The sequence below is a fragment of the Eptesicus fuscus genome, chromosome 6 (assembly GCF_027574615.1).
Source record: "Eptesicus fuscus isolate TK198812 chromosome 6, DD_ASM_mEF_20220401, whole genome shotgun sequence".
In the NCBI taxonomy this organism is placed as follows: Eukaryota; Metazoa; Chordata; class Mammalia; order Chiroptera; family Vespertilionidae; genus Eptesicus; species Eptesicus fuscus.
Window position 1 is genome coordinate 16,533,749 of NC_072478.1, and position 22,279 is coordinate 16,556,027.

A 22,279-nucleotide genomic window follows, 5' to 3' on the forward strand; every position below is an offset into this window, starting at 1 on the left:
ACACCTGGGGGCCTAACTGCCTTTATGTTGAATCCTGATGCTCAGGGCATCAGGCAGGGTCCTAGCAGCAGCAGGAGACACTGAGAATGGAAGACCCAGGAGCGCTGTAATGAAGGGGTTCTTTGCAAAGGCGTGGGCAAGGTTGGGTACTGACACAGGTGGTGCAGTGTGCAGGACAAGCAGCAGTGGGGAGCTGTTACCACGCCCAGGCTGAAGGCTCACTTGATGGAGGTGGGTAAAGGGAGGGACATGTGGAAAGGAACACCAACTTCTCACTCCTCCTTCTTCCCAGCTCCTGTTGGTCCTAACATCCCACCACCACCATGGCTGACTCTAGCAGAAGGCAGAAAGCCCAAGTGAATCAACCTCTAGGGCACACGAGCCAAAGGGAGTTCCCAGGGCTTCCCCCATCTCAGAAAGGGCCTGATGGGCAGAGGTCACGGCCATGCTCAGGCCACTCTTCCAAGACAAACAAGCAAGCTTGGTTCAAGACATATTTTATGTACACGGTTTATTCCTCCTGACCCCCATGCTGCAACTCCAACCTTAGTCACCCACCCTCCCAGCACGGAGCTGTCCACAGTCCTCCGGAGAGGGTCTCCTCCCATGGGGCTGGATCTCCAGAGGTGAGGTGGGGAAAAGGGGGGGAGCCCTAGCACAAGACGATTGGTTCCTCTGAGGCTTCAGAAATGCACCCTCTCCAGGGGAGAGAGGAGGAAGGCGACACAGAACTTGGGTTCAATACTCATGAAGCTACACAATAGAAAACAAAAAGTAGCAGGCACCAGGGAAAGGAGGCCCAGAGAGGAACAAACGCCAGATCCCACCCTCCCCCCCCAAGTGGCAGCATGGCAATCCCAGGATCCAGTGGGGTGAGGGATGGGACCAGGGAGAGAGGATTTGGGGGTGCAGGAGCCCAAGGATGGTCCCACCCTGGCCTGGAGCCCTGGGCACAGGGCAGTGAGGATGGAGCTTCCCCTGCCCCTGGCTGTACGTGGTTCAAGGGTGGCCTACAGCTTGGTCGGGTCCAGCTTCAGCTTGTAGGGTGGAGGGCTGTCCCCATAGGCGTGCGACGGGGGAGGATACAGAGGCCAGTCTGGCTCTACCATGTAGCCCTTGTGTTGTTCCAGGGTCAGGGGCTGTGAGGGAAGAGGAGGAAGGGAAGGCTAATGAGCCCCACTCTGCAAGGCTCTTCCCACCCCTGATCTCAGGTCACTCTGACTAAGGACAGGGGGCGTTTTCCCTCCATTTAACAAGGGAGTGACATCACACAGCAAGTCAAGAGTCCTGCCTCCATGCAGAGGGGGTAGCCCCATCCTGAACTATGGAGCAACTCTCCCCTACCCCTCCTCCAGGCCCACCCACTGGCCCCACCCACCTGGAACTTGAGGTGCTGGCCAGGAGCAGTCACCAGAGTGGAACAACTGAGCCACAGCATCACCAGCACAGAGAGGAAGAGGCAACAGGCCAAGATCCAGCGAGGAAGCCCCGAGCGCCTGCGCAACGCGGCAGGTATACTCAGTGACCCTAGTGGGGTCTGGGAACCCTCCCCTCCTGCCCCAATCCCACCCTCAGGGTCCTGCCACCCACCGGGACATGCAGCTGAGGAAGTCATTGTCCTGCAGCTCATCAGACTCCACCTTGACCTTGCTGCTGGTCCTGACTCGGATCTTGGCCTTCCTTACCTTGTCCAAGGGGCCTAAAGGGTCTGAGAGACAGGTTGTTCCTCAGTGGCTGCCAGGCCTTCCCTTAGAGGCCACAGCAGCCACTGAGAGGAGAAAGGAGGTCAGGACCTGGAGGTCATGGAATCCTGGAACAGATCAGAACCGTGGGAGATGGACCATGAAACTCTGGGAGATGGACCATGAAATCCTAGGAAACAGACCAGGAAACCCTGGGAGATGTATTATGGAACCCTGATAAGCAGACCATGAAAACCCGGGAGGTGAGACAGAAATCCCAGTTCTAGAGGGTTGATTTGCCAGGAGGACTCCTTAAGGCAGTGGAGCTACCCATGGAAGGAACACTGGTCTAGGCTCAGACCTTACCTACATGTACCTCCAAGGCCTCCGGATGAGATCCTCTCCAGGTCACCTCCACTCGCTGCAGACGGGCCCCCTCATGCCCTAGGTTCTCTACCATGGGCTGGGTCTGGACCAAGAATAAGACAGCACAGAGAAGGTCTTTCCAAAGGCACCCCCTCAGTTCTGGGAAGCACCTCCCTGTGTCCCACATGTGCCCTACATTGTCCCATGCCCAGCTGGGCACCTAGTCCCACTGGGAGTAGGAAGGACAGTCTTCTGTGGGGCTATGATGTCAGGGATGTTGTACCCTGCTATGGTGAGCCCCTCAATTTGTCTTGAATCTAGACAGCTCCTGAAGAACAAGATCCAGGCCAAGCCAACTGAATCACAGGGTTTGGCTGAGAGGTGGTACATGACCCAGCCAGGGTCAATCCATGTAAAACCCTGCTTAGTTAAAACTCCAGAGAAGTTGTAATTTAGAGCCTTAAGTATCCATCCTGCTATCAGGAGTAAACTGCTTGCCTGGGAATAAAGCCACCACAAGAAGAAGCAAGTGGTAAAGTGAGACACTGAACTCCTGGATCCAGCTGTGCCTGAAGCATCAGCTGTAGACTTTGTATCTCATGAGCCAAGAATGATAGTATCCCACCTTCTTACCCTGATCTGGTGTGGCCCCTGCCAGACTCCTCACCTGGAACACCACCACCTTCCCATTGTCAGTCTGCAGGTAGTATGTCCAGGTGGAGGAGACGAAGCCCTGGGCTGAGTTGACAAGGTCATTGCAGAGGGTAGAAAACAAGTCCAGGAGCGAAAGAGCCCTGCTCGGAGCTTCCAGGACCTTTCTCTGCCGAGGAGAAGAGCAGGGAATAGAATGTGACTAAGGTAGGGCACTGACCAACGGGAAGGGAGATGGGTGAGTCCACTGTGACTGGAATTCACTAAATGGTTTGGGGCAACAGGGCTTCATAGGGGAAACACAGATCTCTGCTGCCTTTCATTGGCTGGGTGCCCTGGGGAAAATAGATTGCTCTCTCTGAGCCCTAGAATGGGAATGATTCTCTTCCCTCATGTGGTCGCTACAAGATTTTAACTAGACCCGTGGTCGGCAAACTGCGGCTCTCGAGCCACATGCAGCTCTTTGGCCCCTTGAGTGTGGCTCTTCCACAAAATACCACGGCCTGGGCGAGTCTATTTTGAAGAAGTGGCGTTAGAAGAAGTTCAAGTTTAAAAAATTTGGCTCTCAAAAGAAATTCCAATCGTTGTACTGTTGATATTTGGCTCTGTTGACTAATGAGTTTGCCGACCACTGAACTAGACAATGGCACAGCACAAGTGCCTACTATATAATAGCTGCTATTATTGAAAATTTTGCCACCATCATTATTCTTTTGGTGGCATCAAGAGAGAACTCAGAATAGAAAGGAATGATAGTGCTCTGTCTTTTATGAACAGTGAAAGGCTGGAGTGGGTGGAGGAAAATGGGGGAAGAAGGGCTTTCTGTGGAATCCCATCCCATGGGTCTGGCTATAATGAATTGTTTCCTGTGCCTTGGTTTCCTCTGATGCTGCAGTGCCTAGATTCATTCATGACTATGAGGGAGCAGTTATTAATAAGCGAGCAGTTATTATTTCTCCCCAGGGTGGCGAGGAAGGGAGGGCAGTGTGTGTGTGTGTGTGTGTGTGTGTGTGTGTGTGTGTGCGCGCGCGCTTGGAAGGTTGCTTCTCCCTGAACCTCAGTTCTGAGCCCCCCCCACCCAGATGACAGTGGGCACCTGTTCACCATGAGAAAAGTGCTTAGATCAGCACCTGGCATGCAGTGGGTGCTCGATAAAGTGAGCTCTGGTGGCACGGAAGATGACTTAGTTGAGGGAATAATTATTCGCCCTGGTGGCAGTGGCTTTAGATGCCACCTCTGCACAGCTCGGTGTGACCTTGGACTCCTTGGGCATGGCATTGTCCCTGGTACCTCCAGGCAGCACGAGGAATTTGGGACAGGCTGAGGTCAGATCTGGACCAAGATACATGCTTGATAAATGGTGGCTATTTTCTATTATTTACTTCTTGCAATGAGGTGGAGGGGGGACACAGATGACAACTGAGGCTTGAGACATGATATGCTTGATCGAGGATACCCAGTAGGCCCCGCATGGATCAGAGAGCCGGGAGACTCTGGACATGAGTGTGGATTTGGGTAGAAAGAAGGGGGTATAAGTACAGGGTGGCAGGTGGGAGGGTGCCCACCTTCTGCATGGTCTCTGGCTCAGGCTCCAGCTCAGGGTTCTGGCTCCAGCAGCCCTCGATACAGGCCTGCTGCTCCATCTCCTTCACGTAGGCCTCCACACAGGCTGCAGGAGAAGGAGGGGGTGACTGGGAGCAATCTTCCCAGGCCATCTCTCCCCACCCTGGCCCACCCAGCCAGCCCTCACCTGCTTCACACTCAGCTTGGGTGGCATTGGGTTTGGAGCTCCTGGCCACAAACCGGCAGATGGAGAAGAGGCGGCAGCCTCGCTCACAAGCACTGATGGAGACGGCCCTGTCATATTCATTCTGGGACTTGGAGGGGTCCTCCTGCTCCAGCTTCTCCTGGGAAGGGGAACACAGGGCTCAGGCCAGAGGGGGACATAGCGGGAGGTGGGCACTGGAAGCACTCAGAGGAGGAGGTGTAAGATTTGGTTTTCCGCCCTGACTGGTTTGGCTCAATGGATAGAGCGTAGGCCTGCGGACTGAGAGGCTCCAGGTTCAATTCCGGTCAAGGGCATGTACCTTGGTTGCAGGCATATCCCCAGCAGGAAGTGTGCAGGAGGCAGCTGGTCGATGTTTCTCTCTCATCGATGTTTCTGACTCTCTATCCCTCTCCCTTCCTCTCTGCAAAAAATCAATAAAATATATATTTTTTAAAAAAGATTTGGTTTTCCTTCCTCAAATCTAGGGACATTAGGATGAGGCTAAAAATATTAGTGGGGGCTCTTAGCGCTGAGGAGCACAAAAAGGAAACTGGGCTTCAGGAGGAAGATGGACAATGGAGGACACTGGTTTCGGGAAAGGTTAGAAAACGAGGGAAGATGGAGGGAAATGGGCCCTTAAAGGCTCCAGGGAGGAGAGGGGAGATTGAGGAGGATTCTCAGTCCTGAGAAAGGGGAGGGGGTGCTCAGAAAAGGCTCTGTCACCCTTCAGACCTGGGAAAATTGGGATCCAGCTTTGCGGGGGTGGGGGGGTAGGGGGGAGGAGGTACAAGTGGGGGCTGGTTGCTCTGAGTGGGTTTAGGGAGGAGTCTACGAAAGCTGCTTGGGTGGGCGAGTAGGAGGAGCCCTGTCTGGCCTGAGGGAGGTGCAGGTTGGACACCCCAGGGTCCTTGCGCAGCAGAGTGTAACCAGAGCCGCCAGGTGGCATTAGGATCCTCAGTCCTCGCTCTACCCCTCCCCCGCTTGAAGGGACTACTCCACCCCCACCCGCAACCCCGCATTCATCTGAGGGATCGGATCTCAATACCCTCTCCCATCGCAGGGACCCCCCCTCCCCAGGCCATCCCCCAAAGCAGGAACATCTCCATCCCTTCGGGGGACCCGGGTGCCTGCGCTTGCTCCCATTCAGGAGACCCAGCCCCTCCCCCAACAGAGGGACCTAACCCCGTGGGAGAGACAACCCCCATTTCTGACCGCCCAACCCTCCTAGGAGCCCATCTCGTGCCCCCAACCGAGAGACCCGCATCCCCAACCGCTCCTGCGTCGGGAGATCGCGGGTCCTCAGGCTGGCGCCGCATGCGCGTCACCTGCGAGGGCTGCAGACTAGGGTAGCGATCGTGGCATCGCAGCTGGCAGCTCTGCGTGTCCCCGAGCTGCGGGGCGAAGGGGTCGCGGGCGAGCGGCGCGGGCGTGGCGGACGGAGGCTGCAGCAACAGCAGCAGGAGTGGCAGCTGCGCCACCGGAGCCATGGTTGCGCCAGGCTCTAGGGGTGCAGGATGTCGGCTCCCGCAGGCGCGGAGGTTGCGGCGGCTGCGGGGTCCCAGTCGCTGACGTCACCCGAGTGAGGCAGCCTGGGAAGTGTGGGGCGGGGGAGGGGAGCGGAGGATGCGGAGAACGGGCGGGGCCACGGCGCTGCTGCACCTCAGGGATGCGGGCAGGTGGATCGCGGCCCCTGTCATCTGGTCTATCGCGTACCCACTGGAGAGAGGATCTCAGCCTGAGCCAGGGACCAAAGGGAAACAAATAGGGTGATGAGATAGAGGAGTCTATTTGCCAGAATATCAGGGAGGGCCTCCCGGAAGAGGCTACGTTTTGGGCTGGCCAAAACAGGCAACTGAGTCAGAAGGACTGCGAGGAACCCGAAATAGGGAGGGGCTTGTTAGGATAAGACGGAGGCGGGGCTTAAGCCTAGAGAATGGAAATGAAGCGTCGGGAGCGTTGCAAGGCTTTGGGAAGGTCCCCGGCATTATCTCCTTTGACACCCAAGTCCGGGGGGCGGTAACTTGTGAGCAGTTTGCCTCCCTTGAAAAGCCCTCTCAGCCCGCCCAGGGCTCCCCCAGCCTCATCTTCTTCTGGCCCAGCCCTGACCCACAGATCTGAGGGATCTGGCCCCTGCTCCCCCAGACTGAGGGCCTCTCGGCCCGCACTGAGTGGGATGGGGCATAGAGGTGCTGATAGGGAAGTGGGGAGTGCTGTTAAACTTTCTAATCGTCTTGGGAAAACTTGGGACAAACGGACACTTCTGGTTTCCATAAAAGCCGTTACCCCCAAGGTGAGGAATGGTAGCCCCGTGAATCTAGCGTTAGGTAACCCTAGCTTCCTCTCTGTCAGGCATGGGAATGGGGGTGCCCCTCTAAATCTGGGTCTCCTGTAAAAATGACCCCTTCTCCCCAGTGTGTCCCCCCACAGGTGCCTGCCAAGGCCTAGAGGCCTCCCGCGCCTCTTCTACGCTCCGCCCCCGCAGACGGGGCGGCAGCCCCGCGGGGTCGATGGGTCAAAGGGCGCCTCAGGTTCCGGCCCAGGAGGAAGGAACAGAGGTTGGGGGGGGGGGGGACCGGGGGGCGGATATTTGGAATGGCGCACGCTTTCTCCCCGGCCGGCCGCCCCGCTTTCATGTCCGCGGCCTCGGCCGGCCCCCACGTGGCTTAATCAGGCGCGGCTGTGCTTGGTGAACCCCGAACATCTGGATCCTGGCGCGCCCCTCCCCCTCCCCTCCCGGCTAGGCCGCGGCGACCCTGCGGCGGGGCCTTCAGCTGCGGTTTGCGAGTGTGGGGAAACCCGCGTCTAACCTACCGCGCGCCGGCCCCGCGCCTCGGGCAACGTCCCGTTTCCCTGGTGGGAAGCCTAGGCCCCAGGACCCTCCGGCAGAGCTAGGACTCAAGCCCACACATGTCAGCTCCAGAGCCGCAAGCGCTTACGCCTTCCACAATTACCGCCCTGCATTTATCGCAAACAAAACCTTTCCCAGGCATTTTCTTGTAATAAATCTGTAAGGAGGTACTAGCAGCATTTCCCAATTTGCAGACGAGGAAACTGAGGCGCAGGGTGGCCAAGGGTGCCGGTCCAGGTGACAAGAGCAGCAAAAGACGGCAAGATTGGGGGTGGACGCGCGTCGGGGATACGAGGCGTCGCCTAGAGCGAAGGAAAAAAAAGAAGTACACCCGAGTCCTGCGGAGGGGGAAACTGAGGCAGGAGGGGTTGAACCGCTGGCCCAGGTCTCCCGAGAGGAGGGAAAAGGTTTGATTGCCGTCGCCCCTCTTTCTGCTCCACGAGGCTGCTGGGGGCCGAAGCGGAAGGAGGAATTGACCTCGGCCCCCCAGGTGAGCCCACTCGCCCCTCCTGTCGTTCCCGAGGGAGCAGGTCCAGGTGAGGGGCGGGAGGGCCGGCGGGCGGCCAGGGTCGGATTTCAGGAAATCCGCCGACATTCCTTCGGGGCTTAAGAGGGAAAGTTGACTCGGCGCCGCCCCTCGGCCCCCCCCCCCACTTCCTACCCCCTGGGGCGGCCCGGTGGGGGCTGCAGGCGGGAGGGGGGGCGCGCTGCGGCCGGCCTGGGTGTGAATCAGCAGAGCCCGGCGTCCGGGAAGCAGCGGCAGCGGTCAGAGCGGGCATCGGACAAGCGCCCTTTGTCCCTTGCCGCCCTCACCACGACCCCGCTGACCCCCACCCCCAAGTTGGGTACGGGCTGGGGAGAAGGCATGGCCTCTTGGCGCCAGCGATTGCTGACAGCGGGGAGGCAGGGGAAAGGGGCACAATGTCTCCCTCCAACTGTCAGTGCCTCCTGGACCCCAGACAGCCGAAGTTCTCCAGAGTGCAAGAGGGGTGGGGAGCTCAGGCTCAGTGCACTGGCCCTGACCTGGACCTAGGCAACCCTGGGACTCCCACCTCCAATGCCTGTAACCCAGGCATCCCAGTTCCCCAGACTCAGCCTCCTGGGTGGATATGATAAAGCACCACGGTCTTATGCATACAGGTCCTGAACCTTATTCTGCTGCTCCCCACCCCCACCCCCAGTCCAGATCCAGAACCTCACTATCACACTTCCTGGGAACACTGGCCTGAACCAAAAGGCAGCTAATCTCATGCTGAGCCCTAAGCAGGGGATGGGGGTGAGGATGGTGTCTCAAGGGAGAGACAGCTCTGTGCCCTCCTCATTCCCACTGGCTCTGGGTCTCTATGGGACCCTAAAGGTGCTGTAACCATGGCCTCCTCCCAGTGGCGCCTCAGAGCCCTGGAATGATGCAGGGAGCTGGGGCTGGAGGGTCTCGCCCAACCTAATCCTTAGGTGCAGAGACTGAAAGACTAAGGAGGAACCCCTCCCCTAGCCCATGTGGGGCCCTCCCTTCATCTGCCCCCCTCAGTACATTCCCAGCCACCTTCAAGGACTTGGGTCAATATTTGCTAGAAGTTCTGTCAATGCTGGTTCCTTTTCCTGTACAAAGCGGTGGTGCAACTGGGGAAGAAGGGGTTAAGTCACAGGGACACCAAGGTTAAGGAAGGGTGCACCCAGAGGTCAACTCTTTCCTTAAAGTAAAAGGTATGGGGTCAAGATCACGCAGAGGGCAGAGGGCACACTTCAGGACAGGGTTGGACAGGATTGAGAAATCCAAAGGATCCATACCTTTCTATAGGTAAGGACCAGAGAGGGGTGGCTACTGGCTTGCGTCACACAGCACTTCAGGGGCATAGGCCTGGCTAGGACCCTAGGCAACAGGATACACTTGGACTGAGCTTTCTGGCTGCTTGGAGGGACTGAGAATTCTCTATCTTTTTATTTTGCAAATGTTCGCTGAGCTCTTCTCCTGTCCTGGACCCAACATGAGGGTCCTAATGGCTCTCAAGGTGCTCACAGTCTAAAGGAAATAAGTCACCAGAGAAAGCTGATGTTTGAAGAGCTGAGTTACAAAGACCATTTAAAAGGGGGAAAGGGATAGAGAGTGCTTGGGAAGGGTGGGAGGTCTTTCTGAGAAGACAACACTTGACCTGTGACCTGGTGGAAGAGAAGGCACTAACTGGGGGAAGATTTGGGGGAACTGCACTCCTGCAGAGGGAACAGCAAACGTACAAATACCCTGCCTGATGCGTTTGGGGAAATGGGGCTGCAGTGGCTGGAGCGTAGTGAGGGAGAGGAAGGGGAAAAGGAAGGTGGAGAAGAGGAAGGGAGGGGAGGGAAGGAATGTGGCAGGGCAGAGGAGACCTGCTTCACTTCTTTTAGAAGCTCCCTCCCTCTGCCTGCAATGCAGATGGGGACAGAAGATTATGGGGAAGGTATGGGGTCAAGGTCACCCCAGAGGAAGCCAGCGACACCCCAGAGGGAGATGGTGGGGCGTAGACCCAAATGTGGTAGGAAGAAGGGGGTCAGGATCTCAGGATGGGGATGCATTTTGGAATCAGAGCCAACAGTATTTGTTGATGGATGGGACGTGGGGGATGCACTAAGGAGAGAGTTGTCACGCACGCCTCCAGGTCTCTGGCCTGAGCACCTGGGTGGATGGGGGAGCTTTTCCCTAAGACCCAGGGATGACTTGGGGAGGAGTAGAGATTGAGGGGAAATATCAAGATTTTCCTCCAGAAGCCTGAAGTGTTCCAAAGAGGGAGTCAAACTTTGAGGGGGGGGGCACATATCCTGAACACAATTCCATACAAGAACTACCACCTCCACTTCACCCTCTGGACCACCCAGTGGCAGGTGGGGTTACGGCCCCATTTTTCAGAGGTGACAAACTGAGGCCTGGGGACCACCTCTGCTCTAAAATCACATGTCCTCAGTGCTCAGTGCTCTGCTAAACACTTAGATTGTGGGGCCCTCTGCTGCACTGCATCTTTCCACAGAAACCCTGAGGCTGCCGAGGAGTCACCCACTGTGCCAAGGGGGAAACTGAGGCAGAGGCGTGGGTGGTTCCAGTAAAAGCCCAAGCCCATCTAAAGTCCAGATTGGGGGGGGGCAGTTGCGTAGAGCCCCCAGGACTCCAACCCCCAATTCCATTATCTGACAGTCTGGGTTCTAAGTTGAAGACCCAAGTAGCAGGGGTGGATGGAGGACATCCTTGAGCAAACAAGGAGGAGGTTCCTGAGCCCCTTTCAGACACTTTACCCCCTTCACTGGTTAGGGACGTGCGTGAAGGTCCAGGCCTCAGGGAACCCAGTGAACGGAGAGTTAGAGACCTCCTCTCAGGCAAGCGGCGGGGGCGGGGCTTCGACCCAAATCGCCGCCCGGCAGGAACTCTCATTTCTGGCCTTGGGTTCAGGAACCCTTTCATCCTGGGCGTACTGGTCGGCCAGGGGCGGAGAGGAGGGGGATGAGGCGTCCGGGCTGGAAGGGGGTCCCGAAACCCAAGCTATAGCCAAAAATAATAACACAGAGGATTCCTGCGCAAAAATAGTAAGGCAGACTAGCATCGCTCCCGGCAGCCTGCGTTACCTGGAGTCAGCGGGCGGCGGCCGCCGGAGCGATTACTCACTGCGTGGCGCACCCCACCCGCGGGGCCGCTGAGCGGATTTTTCCGTGGGGGGTGTCAATGAGTCTGGGGGGCCTCCTCGCCGCTCTCCTCCTGGGCATCGTTTCTGCCAGCGGGCAGGACCCGCACAGGGCCGCGTCCCCGCTCCCGCAGGGGCCCATTTCCCCTGTCTGCCCACGCAGGAGCTCCCTCCTGAGGCCCCCAAACCCGCTGAGGAACCTCAGCCCCATCCCGCTCGAGGGGGGACTACAGAGCCAGAATGAGTGCCAGGGACTCCGTGCTTCCAGCTTTTTCTGCGTTTTCCCTCCAGCAAAGCCTGGGCCGGAGGTTGGCGTGAGGACGGAGGAGAGGCAGGATGCAGTGAGAGGGGGTCCGCTGGGCCCAGGCGGATAGAACCCGTCGCCGCCGGTGGCGTGGGGGCGAGTAGGGAGCGACTTTCAGGCCCCTGGGGAGGAAGGGGGACTGGAGGTGGAAGCGGGCGGGGCTCAGGGACCACTCAGTGGGGTGACGGGACCAAAGCTGTGGTGCAGCCTGAAACAGACGATTGCGGGGACAGGAGCGGTCAGGGCTGAGGGCCACAGGGGACATTGAAGGGGCACAAGGCTGAGAGCAGGGTGCAGAGAAGTGTGCGGGAATATGGAAACGGAGTGGGGGCGCCAGGTCCTACACTGGGGGTAGGGTGGGGAACCTAGAACTGGCTGGGTTCGAATGGAAGGTCCCAGGCTGGTAGGGGTTGGGCGGGAGGGGGGTTCTGGGCCGCGGGACAGAGAGCGCGCGGTGTGCGGCAGGGCGGAGGCCGGACGGGTGGGGCGCGCGGTGCCCGCGGGCAGGCGGGCGGCGGAGAAGCCGGTGCGGGGCCGCCACTCCCCCCCACCCCGGGCCGGGGGCGGGGCCGGGCGGGGCCAGCGGCGCATTAGCGCCTTGTCAATTCGGCTGCTCAGACTTGCTCTGGCCTCCGCGCCCGCGCCCAGAGACGTGCGGGCTGCCCAGTCCTCGCCCTCCCGTGCCCCGCGCCGCCGCTGCCCGCCGCGCGCCCCCGGCAGCGCCGGCCCCATGCCCGCCGGCCGCCTGGGCCCCGCCGCCCAATCCGCGCGGCGGCCGCCGCCGCTGCTGCCCCTACTGCTTCTCTGCGTCCTCGGGGCTCCGCGAGACGGATCAGGAGCCCGTGAGTACCCAGCGCCCTGCTCCCCCCTTCCCGCCTGGGCGGAGAGCGTGCGCCCTGGGGGGAGCCGCGGGGGGGCGGGAGGGAAGGGAGCGCAGGCGCCACCTGGACGGCCCGGGAACAAAGGAAGGCGCCCCCGGCACGGCCCTCGGGGCGCCCTCACCTGCGGGGCGCACAGCGCAGCAGTCCACTGGCCCGAGGGTCCAGCTTTCGCGCCCGAGGCCTTACCTGGGCCGCCGGGCCGAGGACGTCCGGCCCGGCCCCAGACGCCCGGCCTGGCCCCCCGGAGTTTGGGGGGCCCGCGTACTGGGACCCTCTGCATGCTGGGACTCGGCGGGCGCACGCAACAGCGTCCGCAGACTCCGAGCCGCGGAGACCGCGGGGCACGGATCCTGGGCGGGGGCGCACGCGGAAAATGCGCTGGGTGCCGGCCCCGAGCACCCCCCTCCCGCCCCCGGTGGAGGGATGAGCCCCGCGAGGAAGGCGGGGCGGGAGGGGGCGGCTCTGGCCGCCTGGCGCGCGGCCCGGGGTCCCCGGGGACGCGCCTCTCCGCGGGCCGGCGCCGCCGCCCTCCCCCAGCGGGACATTGCTCGCGGGGGTCCACGGAGTTTCAGCCACCGGGTCCGCTCAGAACCGTTCCCGGCTCGGCTTCGCCAGGCTGGTAGCCTCCAGCGAGAGAAATCTTTGTGAGCCAGTGGGGTGAGAGGGAGAGGAATCGGGAGCCAGTGAGTCCGGGCACCGCGGGCTCAGCCTTGGGTGGGCCCCCCTCTCCCTCCCCGCAAACCCACAGCCTGGCAGGCCAAGACCCCCGCCCCCGACGGGAGCTCTTGGCCTGCCGAAAGCACTCTCTGTCCTCCACAACATGCATACCCCCTCCAGGACACAGTCTCTATATCCAGACCCATTCTAGGACACACCCAGAGACACACAAAGACACACTGGCTTGTGGCCCATCACCCTCGCCCTCAGACGCACACACTGCATCCCAGATGCACATTCGCACACCATCGGGGCGCACACACATTCCATCCCTGGCACACACACTTTCATGGTCACACACTTATCCCTTAAGGAATATAACACAGGAACGCATACACAGGCACAGCTGTCCTGGACACGCATAGTCACTCCACACACCCATCCACACACACAGGTTGTCCCAGGTGGACACACACTGCTGCTAGGTCGCCCCACACTGCAAAGAGCTATCTGCAGGCTCACTGCAGTGCTCCTCCAGAGAGGGCAGGGTCTGGGCACCCTCTAGGGGAATTTGCTGAAAACCCCGCAGTCCAGATTGCCTGGGCAGGTGAGCGGCTGCCCCAGGCCCTCCCCAGGTCCCTGATACCTTGAGTGCCAGTGTTCATGGCAGGCTTTGTTTCCCAGCCTGTAGAGCAGCAGGGAAAGTGGTGGTGGTGGTGGGGTGGGGGGTGTGTGTGTGTTGTGCGTGAGTTTTTTCTTTAAGGGGAAGAAATTAAATAAAAGATTCTCACACCTTGGCAATATGTTTCTACTTACGGTGTATCTTAGCACCTGACCAGACCAGCAGGCGGGTGGGTTGTAAAGTGTCAGCAGGTACCAGTGGGATGGGAGATGGGGACCCCTGTAGGGACCCCAGGATGGAGGCCACCCTCCTGTATTGCTTGCAGAGAATCTCACACTTTTCCCTTTTAAAACACATGGTGTTCCTTTTTAATAACAGCAGTGGCTCCAGATTGGGAAGTGGGGAAGGAAAAAACTTTTAAAGGCCTCAGCTCTGCGGGAACGGCATGGAGATCGGGATGGAGGGTGGGAAGGCTGTCCAAAAGACTAGCCCAGGGATCTGCTTTGGGGAGCCTTCTAGGAGGCCCCCAAATCAGGCCAAGGGCCCCCAAACCTCATGGGCTATTCCTCGAGGAATGTGTGCACCCCGGTCCTGAGTGCCTTGGCCCATTATTTGGGGAGTGCGGAGCCAGCCTGGACCCCAGAGTTGGGAGGGGCTTTAATCCTAATAGTTCCTAGGCACTTTGGACCTCTTGATCTCATCTCATTAATCTCCCAGCAGGTAGAATATATTTTCCTCCCATTTTATGGAAGAGGAAACTGAGAACTGGAGAGGGAAAAACAATTGCCCAGGTGCTCCAGCTGGAATTGGCACCCACGTCCCAGGAGGAGAAGGCCTCCCTCTGACCTTTCCTACTGGAGCTGCGGGGGGGCGGGGGGTTGGCCTGTCCAGGCCCGCCTGGCCTTGCCCTCTCGCCCCGTCCCCCGCCCAGCCCTTGGAGGGCAGCTGCAGCTGCTGGCAGGCGGGCAACACTAGTTCAGGCCAGGCGGGTGTGGCAGAGGGGCAATGCCCCCTGGCCAGGACCCCCCAGAAAGCCCTTTCCTGACCAGGCTGTGAATATGGGCGGGGGGGGGGGGGGGGAGATGCAGGAGGGATGTAACCCATTCCCCGAGGAGTGGGTCTGGGTCTGGGCAGGCCTGGCCTGTCCCTGCCTCCCACCCTGCTGGGGGTGGGGGCAGGCAGGAAGTGGTGGGTGGGCCGGGGCAGAGATGCTGGCACGCCCGAGTTCATGCCGGAGGAATTCCGAATTAGCTAGCGGCTGGCTGCCTGGGACCTCCGGGGCGGGCGGCCCCCTGCCCCCCCCCAACCCCGCCTCCTCGTCTCTGGCCCGCTCAGCCGGCTCCTTCGCACGGATGCTGAGACCTCCGGAGAGCCCTGGGCCAAGCCTCAAACGCAACTGTGATTCTAGGCTCTAGCAAGACATGGCCTTCAAGCCAAGTTTGCCCCAGAAAATTGTCAGAGCTGGCCCCTGGAACCATGTCCACCCCACCTCTCCCATCTGGGGCAGTGAAGGCCAACACAAGGCAGCCGCTGGCTTTGAGGGGGGGAGGGGGCATCCCAGGGGGCCAGATCATCCTGTCCTTGGCTGCCATCTCAAGGAAGCTGGGCTGCTCTCCCCTCTACCCCTCTGTCCCTCTGCCCCCCTGCAATCCCTCTTACAGTTGCTTGGGGATCTTTTAAAAATGTTAATCACTCCCCTCCCCCCACTCCACTCCCTTCAGAACCCAGGAATATTCCCTGCCAGTCAGTCCCCTGCTGACCTCCCAGACCTAATTTCCTACTATTTTTGCCCCAGGACTTTTGTACTTGCTGCTCCCCTGCCTGGATACTCTCTCCCACATATTTTCCTGGCTACTTCTTTCACTTTATTCAGGTCTCAGCTCAAACGCCACCTCCCTAGACAGGCCTCCTGGGCCATTGAGCTGCACTAATGACTGGTGCTTTACTTTCTCCCTATTTCTTCTCTTAGATATTTATTTGTGTTTTCTGTTTTTCCTGCTGCTCTCTTGGATTCAAGGCCCACCAGGGCCGGAGTCTTGGGTATCTTGGTCACCATGGTGCCCCCAGCTCCTGGCACACTCACTGTAGGTGATCAATAAAGGAAGGATTGAACGAGTGAGTGAATGAGTCCCCACAACTAACTGCTCTCGGTGGCGAGAGAGAGAGGCTCCTTCCCAGAGACTCAGAGATGTGAAGTGCCTGGACCGAATTTCCACAGCGAGCTGAGGGCATTCGAACCCAGGTCAGCCTGGCTTAAAGGTCCCACAGGGCTGACCTGACCACAGTATTTTCACTCCTTTCAAACAACTGCATGTATTTGATACTTTGATGCCTACTTCCCAGGTAGAGAGACTGAGACTCCGGCAGGGGTTTCAGGGGCTTGGACTGTAAGTACCCACCCGCTTCTCTGGCTCTTGGTTTCCCTGTGGGTAAAACAATCTCCTCTTAGGTTCTGATTTCCAGAAAAGGGAGCCCTGGGCTACCCCCAATGGCCAGCAGGAGAGGCATCAATCACTTCATCCCTGAGGCCCAGCGCTCAGCACCCAGCTCACAGAACCCAGTTTGGGAAGTCATTTCCCAGAATCTAACCATCATAATGGACCTGGGGACCAGGAACTTTCTTGTTCCCATTTTTCAGATTCGGAAAAATGAGTCAAAGGACAGATTGAGTTAAGGGGCTGAGTCAAGTCCCTTTGAATGGTGGTTGGGGGTCTAGAACTTGCCCAGCCACCTTCCATTCCAACACAGAGTAGGACTTTGGAGACAGACAAATGTGAGTTTGAATAGTATGCCCTTCTTTCAGTCAGTGACTTTAGGCAGGGGGGGCTTAATCTCTCAGAGTCTTGTTTTTATTTTTTTTTTTTAATCTATAAAAGAGCAGGATTTTCATAGGGAATTCCCCCTACTATGTGGGAGACCCTCAGGCCTAAAATAAACATTTTTTAAAAGCAAAGTGTAGGGTTTTCCAGAACTATATGCAGAGCAAGAATGACTTGAATGTGAGTGGGCATTTCCGTCTGAGGTTTGTAACCACTCAGAACCTTGAGTTGGTCAGTGATGAAGTGGCTTGAATGAATTATCACTGAACCTCAGTTTCCTTATCTGTAAAAGGGGAGCAATAGGAAAGAGCTCCTTTGCAGGCTTGTCATGAATCCTGGAGGTCCTTAGCATGGTGGTCTCAGGGCAGCTCTATCCCAGGCCTGATAGGCCCTCTTCTCTGACCCCAGACACGGCTGTGATCAGTCCCCAGGACCCCACACTCCTCATCGGCTCCTCCCTGCAGGCCACGTGCTCAGTGCACGGGGACCCGCAGGGCCCTACTGCAGAGGGCCTCTACTGGACCCTAAATGGGCGCCGCCTGCCCCCCGAGCTCTCCCGCATACTCAACGCCTCCACCCTGGCCCTCGCCTTGGCCAACCTCAACGGATCCAGGCAGCAGTCGGGGGACAACCTCGTGTGCCACGCTCAAGACGGCAGCATCCTAGCGGGCTCCTGCCTCTATGTTGGCCGTAAGTGGCCCCCAGGACGCTCAGGGGTAGCTTTTGGGAGCAGCATCTCCCCCTAAAGGGGCATGGATCATGGGCCCTCTGGCCCAGGGCTGGATGGTGGGCATGCACACTTGAGAGGTATGGGCTTTTGGGTGGGAATGAAAACCTGGAGACCCTCCCCCCATGGTCCCCAAGAGAACTCACGCAAGGGGTCATGCCAACATCCACCGTCCGCCCTCCTTCCACTCTGAGGTGGGGCTGGCTGGCGACCAGCAGCTCCTCTGCCTATCCACAGCCAGTCCAGACCCTCAGCCCCTGCACCCTCTCCTCAGTGCCCCCAGAGAAACCCTTCAACATCAGTTGCTGGTCCAAGAACATGAAGGACCTGACATGCCGCTGGACACCGGGGGCCCATGGGGAGACCTTCCTCCACACGAACTACTCCCTGAAGTACAAGCTGAGGTTGGTGATGGCCCTTGGTGACATGTATCTCAGCCTGGCTGTGAGGCATTTGCCAAGCCTGGCTGCCCTCTGAGCTCAGTGTTCTGTCTGTACTCTGGGACTGCCCTAGTGAGGCCGAGGCCCCTAAGGGACCTTCATGTATCCTCACCCCTCCTGCCCCCACAGGTGGTATGGGCAGGACAACACATGTGAGGAGTACCACACGGTGGGACCCCACTCCTGCCACATCCCCAAGGACCTGGCCCTCTTTACCCCCTACGAGATCTGGGTGGAAGCCACCAACAGGCTGGGCTCGGCCCGCTCAGATGTGCTCACACTGGACATCCTGGATGTGGGTGAGGCACCTCCCAGGGGGGATCCCCCTCCCCCCCCCGCCGCCCCCCCACCCCCCCCCCACCCCCACCCCCGCCGCAAGCCCAGTCATGGCTGCATCTCTGGTCCAAACTTGCTGATTGGGACAGGGAGTACCCATCAGTCTCTAGCCCCCTGAATCAGCCAGGATAGTTCCACTCCGCTGAGAACACCTGGCCTGGCCCCCTCCTCCTCGAAGCCCAGGTGTGCCAGAGGGACCTCACTCCCCACCTGGGAGGGGCTGTCCAGGTCTGAGGCACCCCAGGAAGCCACAGTCTGGAGCTGGGGTGGGGTGGGGGGGCAGGCAGGAGGCAGGAAATGGATGATCTGCAGCAGAATTGGGCTTAATCTAATTAGGGTGTTTCTCAGCCCTGAGCAGGCCTGTGTCTTAACCCATTCGGCCCCTCACCAAGGCCTCAGGGAGAGAGCCAGCTCTCCCTGCTTCCCACAGGGCCCCCAGAAGGATCCCAGATCCATCCTGGCTTGGAGCCACCCCCACCCCAGCCTTCCCGCTTCGCTTCCTTAAGTCTTGAAGCTGCGGTGGGCATGTTCTCAGCTTCAGTTGTCCCTCTGCACCCAGCATACTGAGGACCTTTGTAAGGTGGGAAGGTGCTGGAGGTGTGTGGTGATGGTCCCCTGGCCTCCTGGGAATAATAATAATAATATCATCAGCCAGGCAGTGTCTGCTTTTACAGAACTCCCTGAAGATAGGATTATGTTTCTCCTGTCACAGATAATAATGGTGATAACAGCTAACATTAATTGAGTGCTTCTAGGCGCTGAGTGTTTCCTGAATATTGTCTAATGTAATCCACCATCCTGGGGGGGGGGAGGGGGGGGAGAACGGAAGCAGGTGCCACCTAAGCCACATGCTCTGGGATTTGAACCCAGAGGGGGGCCAGCCAGGTCCCAGGGGCACATGACTAAGCCCTGTTCCACCCCGCCTGGCAGTGACCACCGATCCCCCGCCCGATGTGCACGTGAGCCGAGTTGGGGGCCTGGAGGACCAGCTGAGCGTGCGCTGGGTTTCCCCGCCCGCCCTCAAGGACTTCCTCTTCCAAGCCAAGTACCAGATCCGCTACCGAGTGGAGGATAGTGTGGATTGGAAGGTGTCCACCCCGCCCGCCCTGGCCCTGGCCCCGCCCCCGCCCTGGCCCCCTGCCCTGGCCTCTGACCCTGCCCTTGCCGCCCAGGTGGTGGACGACGTGAGCAATCAGACTTCGTGCCGCCTGGCGGGCCTGAAGCCAGGCACGGTCTACTTCGTGCAAGTGCGTTGCAACCCCTTTGGCATCTACGGCTCCAAGAAGGCAGGGATCTGGAGCGAGTGGAGCCACCCTACGGCTGCCTCCACCCCCCGCAGTGGTGAGCACCCCAACATGGTTGGGTGGTTATGGGACCAGCCCTGAACCCGCCTGGGCTTGGGCTTCTGTTTTCTTGTTTTGTTTTTCCAGGAAAGTAGAGGTCCCAAACTGGTGGCCCCAGGGCTGAATTTGGCCCCTGGATCTATTTTCTTTCACCTGTTATTTGAAAAACAAACAAAACACACACACACACAAATACCCAAAGATTTTTTTTTTATCTACTTGCAGACATTTAAAAACAGGATGTTTTAACAACAAAAAAAAATCCTATATTCCCTAGAAAAATTGTCTAGAAAATGTAACAGGACACAGCCAGCATTGCTCCACAGCCCCTATTAGCAAAGGCTTGCCCCTTCATGCCGGGTCCTGTCTTTCAAGTTGCCTCATCCCCAACCGGCCCATTTCACCAACCTGTACCCCCTCCCCAGCCCCTAAGGGCAAGTGAGTTTGAGACCCTTGCTTCCAAGGCTGATGGGTTGCCAACTCTCCCTCTGATGGGCCTCAGCTTCCCCTTCTGACTCAGGTAGGGGGCTGGGAGTGATCAGGGTCCTGGGTCTGGCTCCTCTGGCCATCTGGGGTTCCTCTGAGCCCACGGACCTCCTTTCTCTCCTTTGTGAAATGATATGAAATCTGTTACTTGAAATGTCTGGCTTCAGCTTACCCATCTGGAAAATGGGGATGATAATGACTCCCATCTCAGACTATTGTACAGACGATTGAGATATGATAACCCATGAAAAGTGCCCTCATTGTGAGCACTACCAAAGGCCCCCTTCCCCTGTCCCCCCCCCCCCCACATGGTTTCACCCCAAGGTAGGCCTCCTTTTCTCAGATGAGGACATGTTGGCCTCAGTAAGTTTAGCCAGCCCCCAAGATCATATAGGGATCTAAACTCATTTTGCTGCAAAATCAGGCCCATGGTCACTCCTGGGATGATGGGGAAACCGAGGTCCAGAGAGGGTCTCAGAACCAGGGAGGGGCAGAGCCTAGCTCCAGCCAGCTCCCCAGCCCCCAATGTGGGGCCCTCCAGGTTCTGGGATGGGCGGGAGCTAGCATGACTGGGAGGGGCTGAGCCTTGGCCCCTGCTCGTGCCCAGCACCTGCGATTCTTGCACGGGAGCCAGCAGGCGGCTGCGTCTGCAGAGGAGGCTGGGGAGGCTGGGGGAGGCCAGCAGGGGCCTGGGCTGTGCCAGGGCCTGTCAGCGGGTCCCCTGTGTTATTTATGACGTGAGGCCGATGTCCTTATCCGCCGGCCTGTTCAGGGCTGGCGGAGTCCAGCAGCTGGACTCGCAGGCGGTCCTCCCACCTGGCCCTCCCACCCGCTCCCGGTCCCATTGGCTCATACTCCCAGGGGCTGTCTCCTTAGGATTGTCTGTCACTCTCTTCCCCTCTGTCTGTCTTTCTTGTCTTTTTGTTTCCCTGTTCCCCCACTTTCTTCACACGCCCCCCCCCCTCTGAATCTCCTTGGCTGACCCCCATGGCTTTGGTCCTCCCTGCATCTCCTGTCTCTCCTTGTCCCCATCTCTCAGTCTCTGCCTCTGTATCTCTCTCCCTTTCTCTGCCCCCTGCTCTGTCTCATCCCTCCGGCCTTGGCCTCTCACCTTCTCCCCCAGCCCCTTCCACTCACACCTGGCTCAGACCACAGGAATCGGGTTCCTGGAGGAGATGTGGAGGAGGAGCCCCTTCCTTTCCCTACCCCCCACCTCCTCAGGGGCGCAGCTGGGCTGGGCGGTGGGGAGGACGCGGTCTCGGGGAAATGGGGGGAGGTGCCCGAGGGGAACGCGGTCCACCGCGCAGGGACCCTCCCTCCACTGTCCGCGCGCGCCCTCTGTCGGGCGCGCCCTCACGCTGCCGCTTCACCCCCAACAGAGCGTCCGGGCCCGGGCGGCGGGGCGTGCGAACCGCGGGGTGGAGAGCCGAGCTCGGGGCCCGTACGGCGCGAGCTCAAGCAGTTCCTGGGCTGGCTCAAGAAGCACGCGTACTGCTCGAACCTCAGCTTCCGCCTCTACGACCAGTGGAGAGCCTGGATGCAGAAGTCGCACAAGACCCGAAACCAGGTAGGAAGGAGGGACCCGTGGGCAAGGGATGAGGGGTGGGGTGGGGAGGTGGGTGCGCAGCCCCCGACACCACCTCCTTCCTTACAAGCACAGGACGAGGGGATCCTGCCCTCGGGCAGACGCAGCTCGGCGAGAGGTAAGGGGGCCCAGGTGGGTGGGCTATAGGAAGACTTGGGCCTTCCGGGTGGCCAAGAGGCTGTGAACTCCCCCTTTCATTCTTGTTTTATTTATCAGCATTTACTTAGCATCAAATGTGCCTGGCCCTGTGGCTTTTAACCTAGTAAGCACCCAACTCCTTGAAAATGTCCAAAGTGGAACGTCATCCTCAGGAATGAACATACTGGTCCAAGTTAGCATGTTTGAGCGCCTACTGCATGCTGGGCCTTTGCCAAGGGCTTTATCTACAGAACACCCCCCTGGGATAGATATTCTTACTTTTTAAACGGGGAACCAAGGCCCAGGGAGAGGCAGTACCCTGCCCAAAGTCATCCAGCTGAAAGTGGAAGGGCCAGCCAGGACCTGAATGGCAGGGGGGTTGCGGGGGGGTAAAGGGGACTCCTAAATTGCTCTGCAGTGCTGACACCTGGTAGCATCCCCTGCTTAGTCTGGCTTTACCTCTGCCTGCAGGTCCTGCCAGATAAGCTCTAGGGGCTGGAGGCTGCCCTCCCTGCTTCGTGGAGACCCAGGACTGCAACCAGACTGGGCCACCTCTATACCCTCACCTCACGGTGCCCAGGCACCCTTGGCAGAAGCTGGAGTGGGCACTTTGAGCTTCAAGGATCACATCTCTGGCCTCCATGCGAGGCCACCCTTGGGTGCACCCAGTGGGGTGTGTGTATGTGTGAAGGTTGGCAAAGCTGCCCAGGATCCCTACCAGGGCTGAGGGTGAAGAGGAGTTATTAATTCCCTCACCAGAATCCTTCCAAAGAATCTTTTTAAATAAACGAGCTATTTAGGTTCCCTGATTGTGAAGGTGAGTTTGGGGCTACAGAGGTCTGGGATGGGGACTGTAGGGGAGCATGAGGACTTCTAATGATCCTTTGCAATTGAAATTTTCCCAGAATTTCAGATTCTCTCTCTCCAGGATTGGAACTATCTGGTTCTAAACTCCTTGGAGAATGTGATTGAAAACACCAGA

The 22,279-nt window shown here is 58.7% G+C and overlaps 2 protein-coding genes across 4 annotated transcripts; one reads left to right on the plus strand and one right to left on the minus strand.

Annotated features, from left to right (window-relative positions):
- Window positions 1-862: 862 nt before the first annotated feature.
- On the minus strand, window positions 863-5,954 carry TMEM59L (transmembrane protein 59 like). Its single transcript, XM_008156384.3, has 8 exons — window positions 5,793-5,954; window positions 4,450-4,606; window positions 4,265-4,368; window positions 2,716-2,868; window positions 2,049-2,151; window positions 1,591-1,708; window positions 1,379-1,496; window positions 863-1,139 (listed from the first exon to the last, which is right to left on the minus strand). The coding sequence occupies exons 1-8, from the start codon at window positions 5,952-5,954 to the stop codon at window positions 1,011-1,013; spliced, it is 1,044 nt and encodes a 347-aa protein (XP_008154606.1). The 3' UTR covers window positions 863-1,010.
- A 5,963-nt stretch (window positions 5,955-11,917) lies between these two features.
- Window positions 11,918-22,101, plus strand: CRLF1 (cytokine receptor like factor 1). 3 transcript variants are annotated; one of them, XM_054717257.1, is made up of 9 exons: window positions 11,918-12,105; window positions 16,651-16,932; window positions 17,244-17,373; window positions 17,539-17,708; window positions 18,676-18,833; window positions 18,918-19,086; window positions 20,954-21,141; window positions 21,230-21,277; window positions 21,769-22,101. In XM_054717257.1, the coding sequence occupies exons 1-9, from the start codon at window positions 11,994-11,996 to the stop codon at window positions 21,787-21,789; spliced, it is 1,278 nt and encodes a 425-aa protein (XP_054573232.1). In that variant the 5' UTR covers window positions 11,918-11,993; the 3' UTR covers window positions 21,790-22,101. The 3 variants fall into 3 exon arrangements, with proteins under 3 accessions (XP_054573232.1, XP_008154607.3, XP_054573233.1); XM_008156385.3 differs by having other exon boundaries at window positions 21,235-21,277; XM_054717258.1 differs by lacking the exon at window positions 21,230-21,277.
- The last annotated feature ends 178 nt before the right edge of the window (window positions 22,102-22,279 follow it).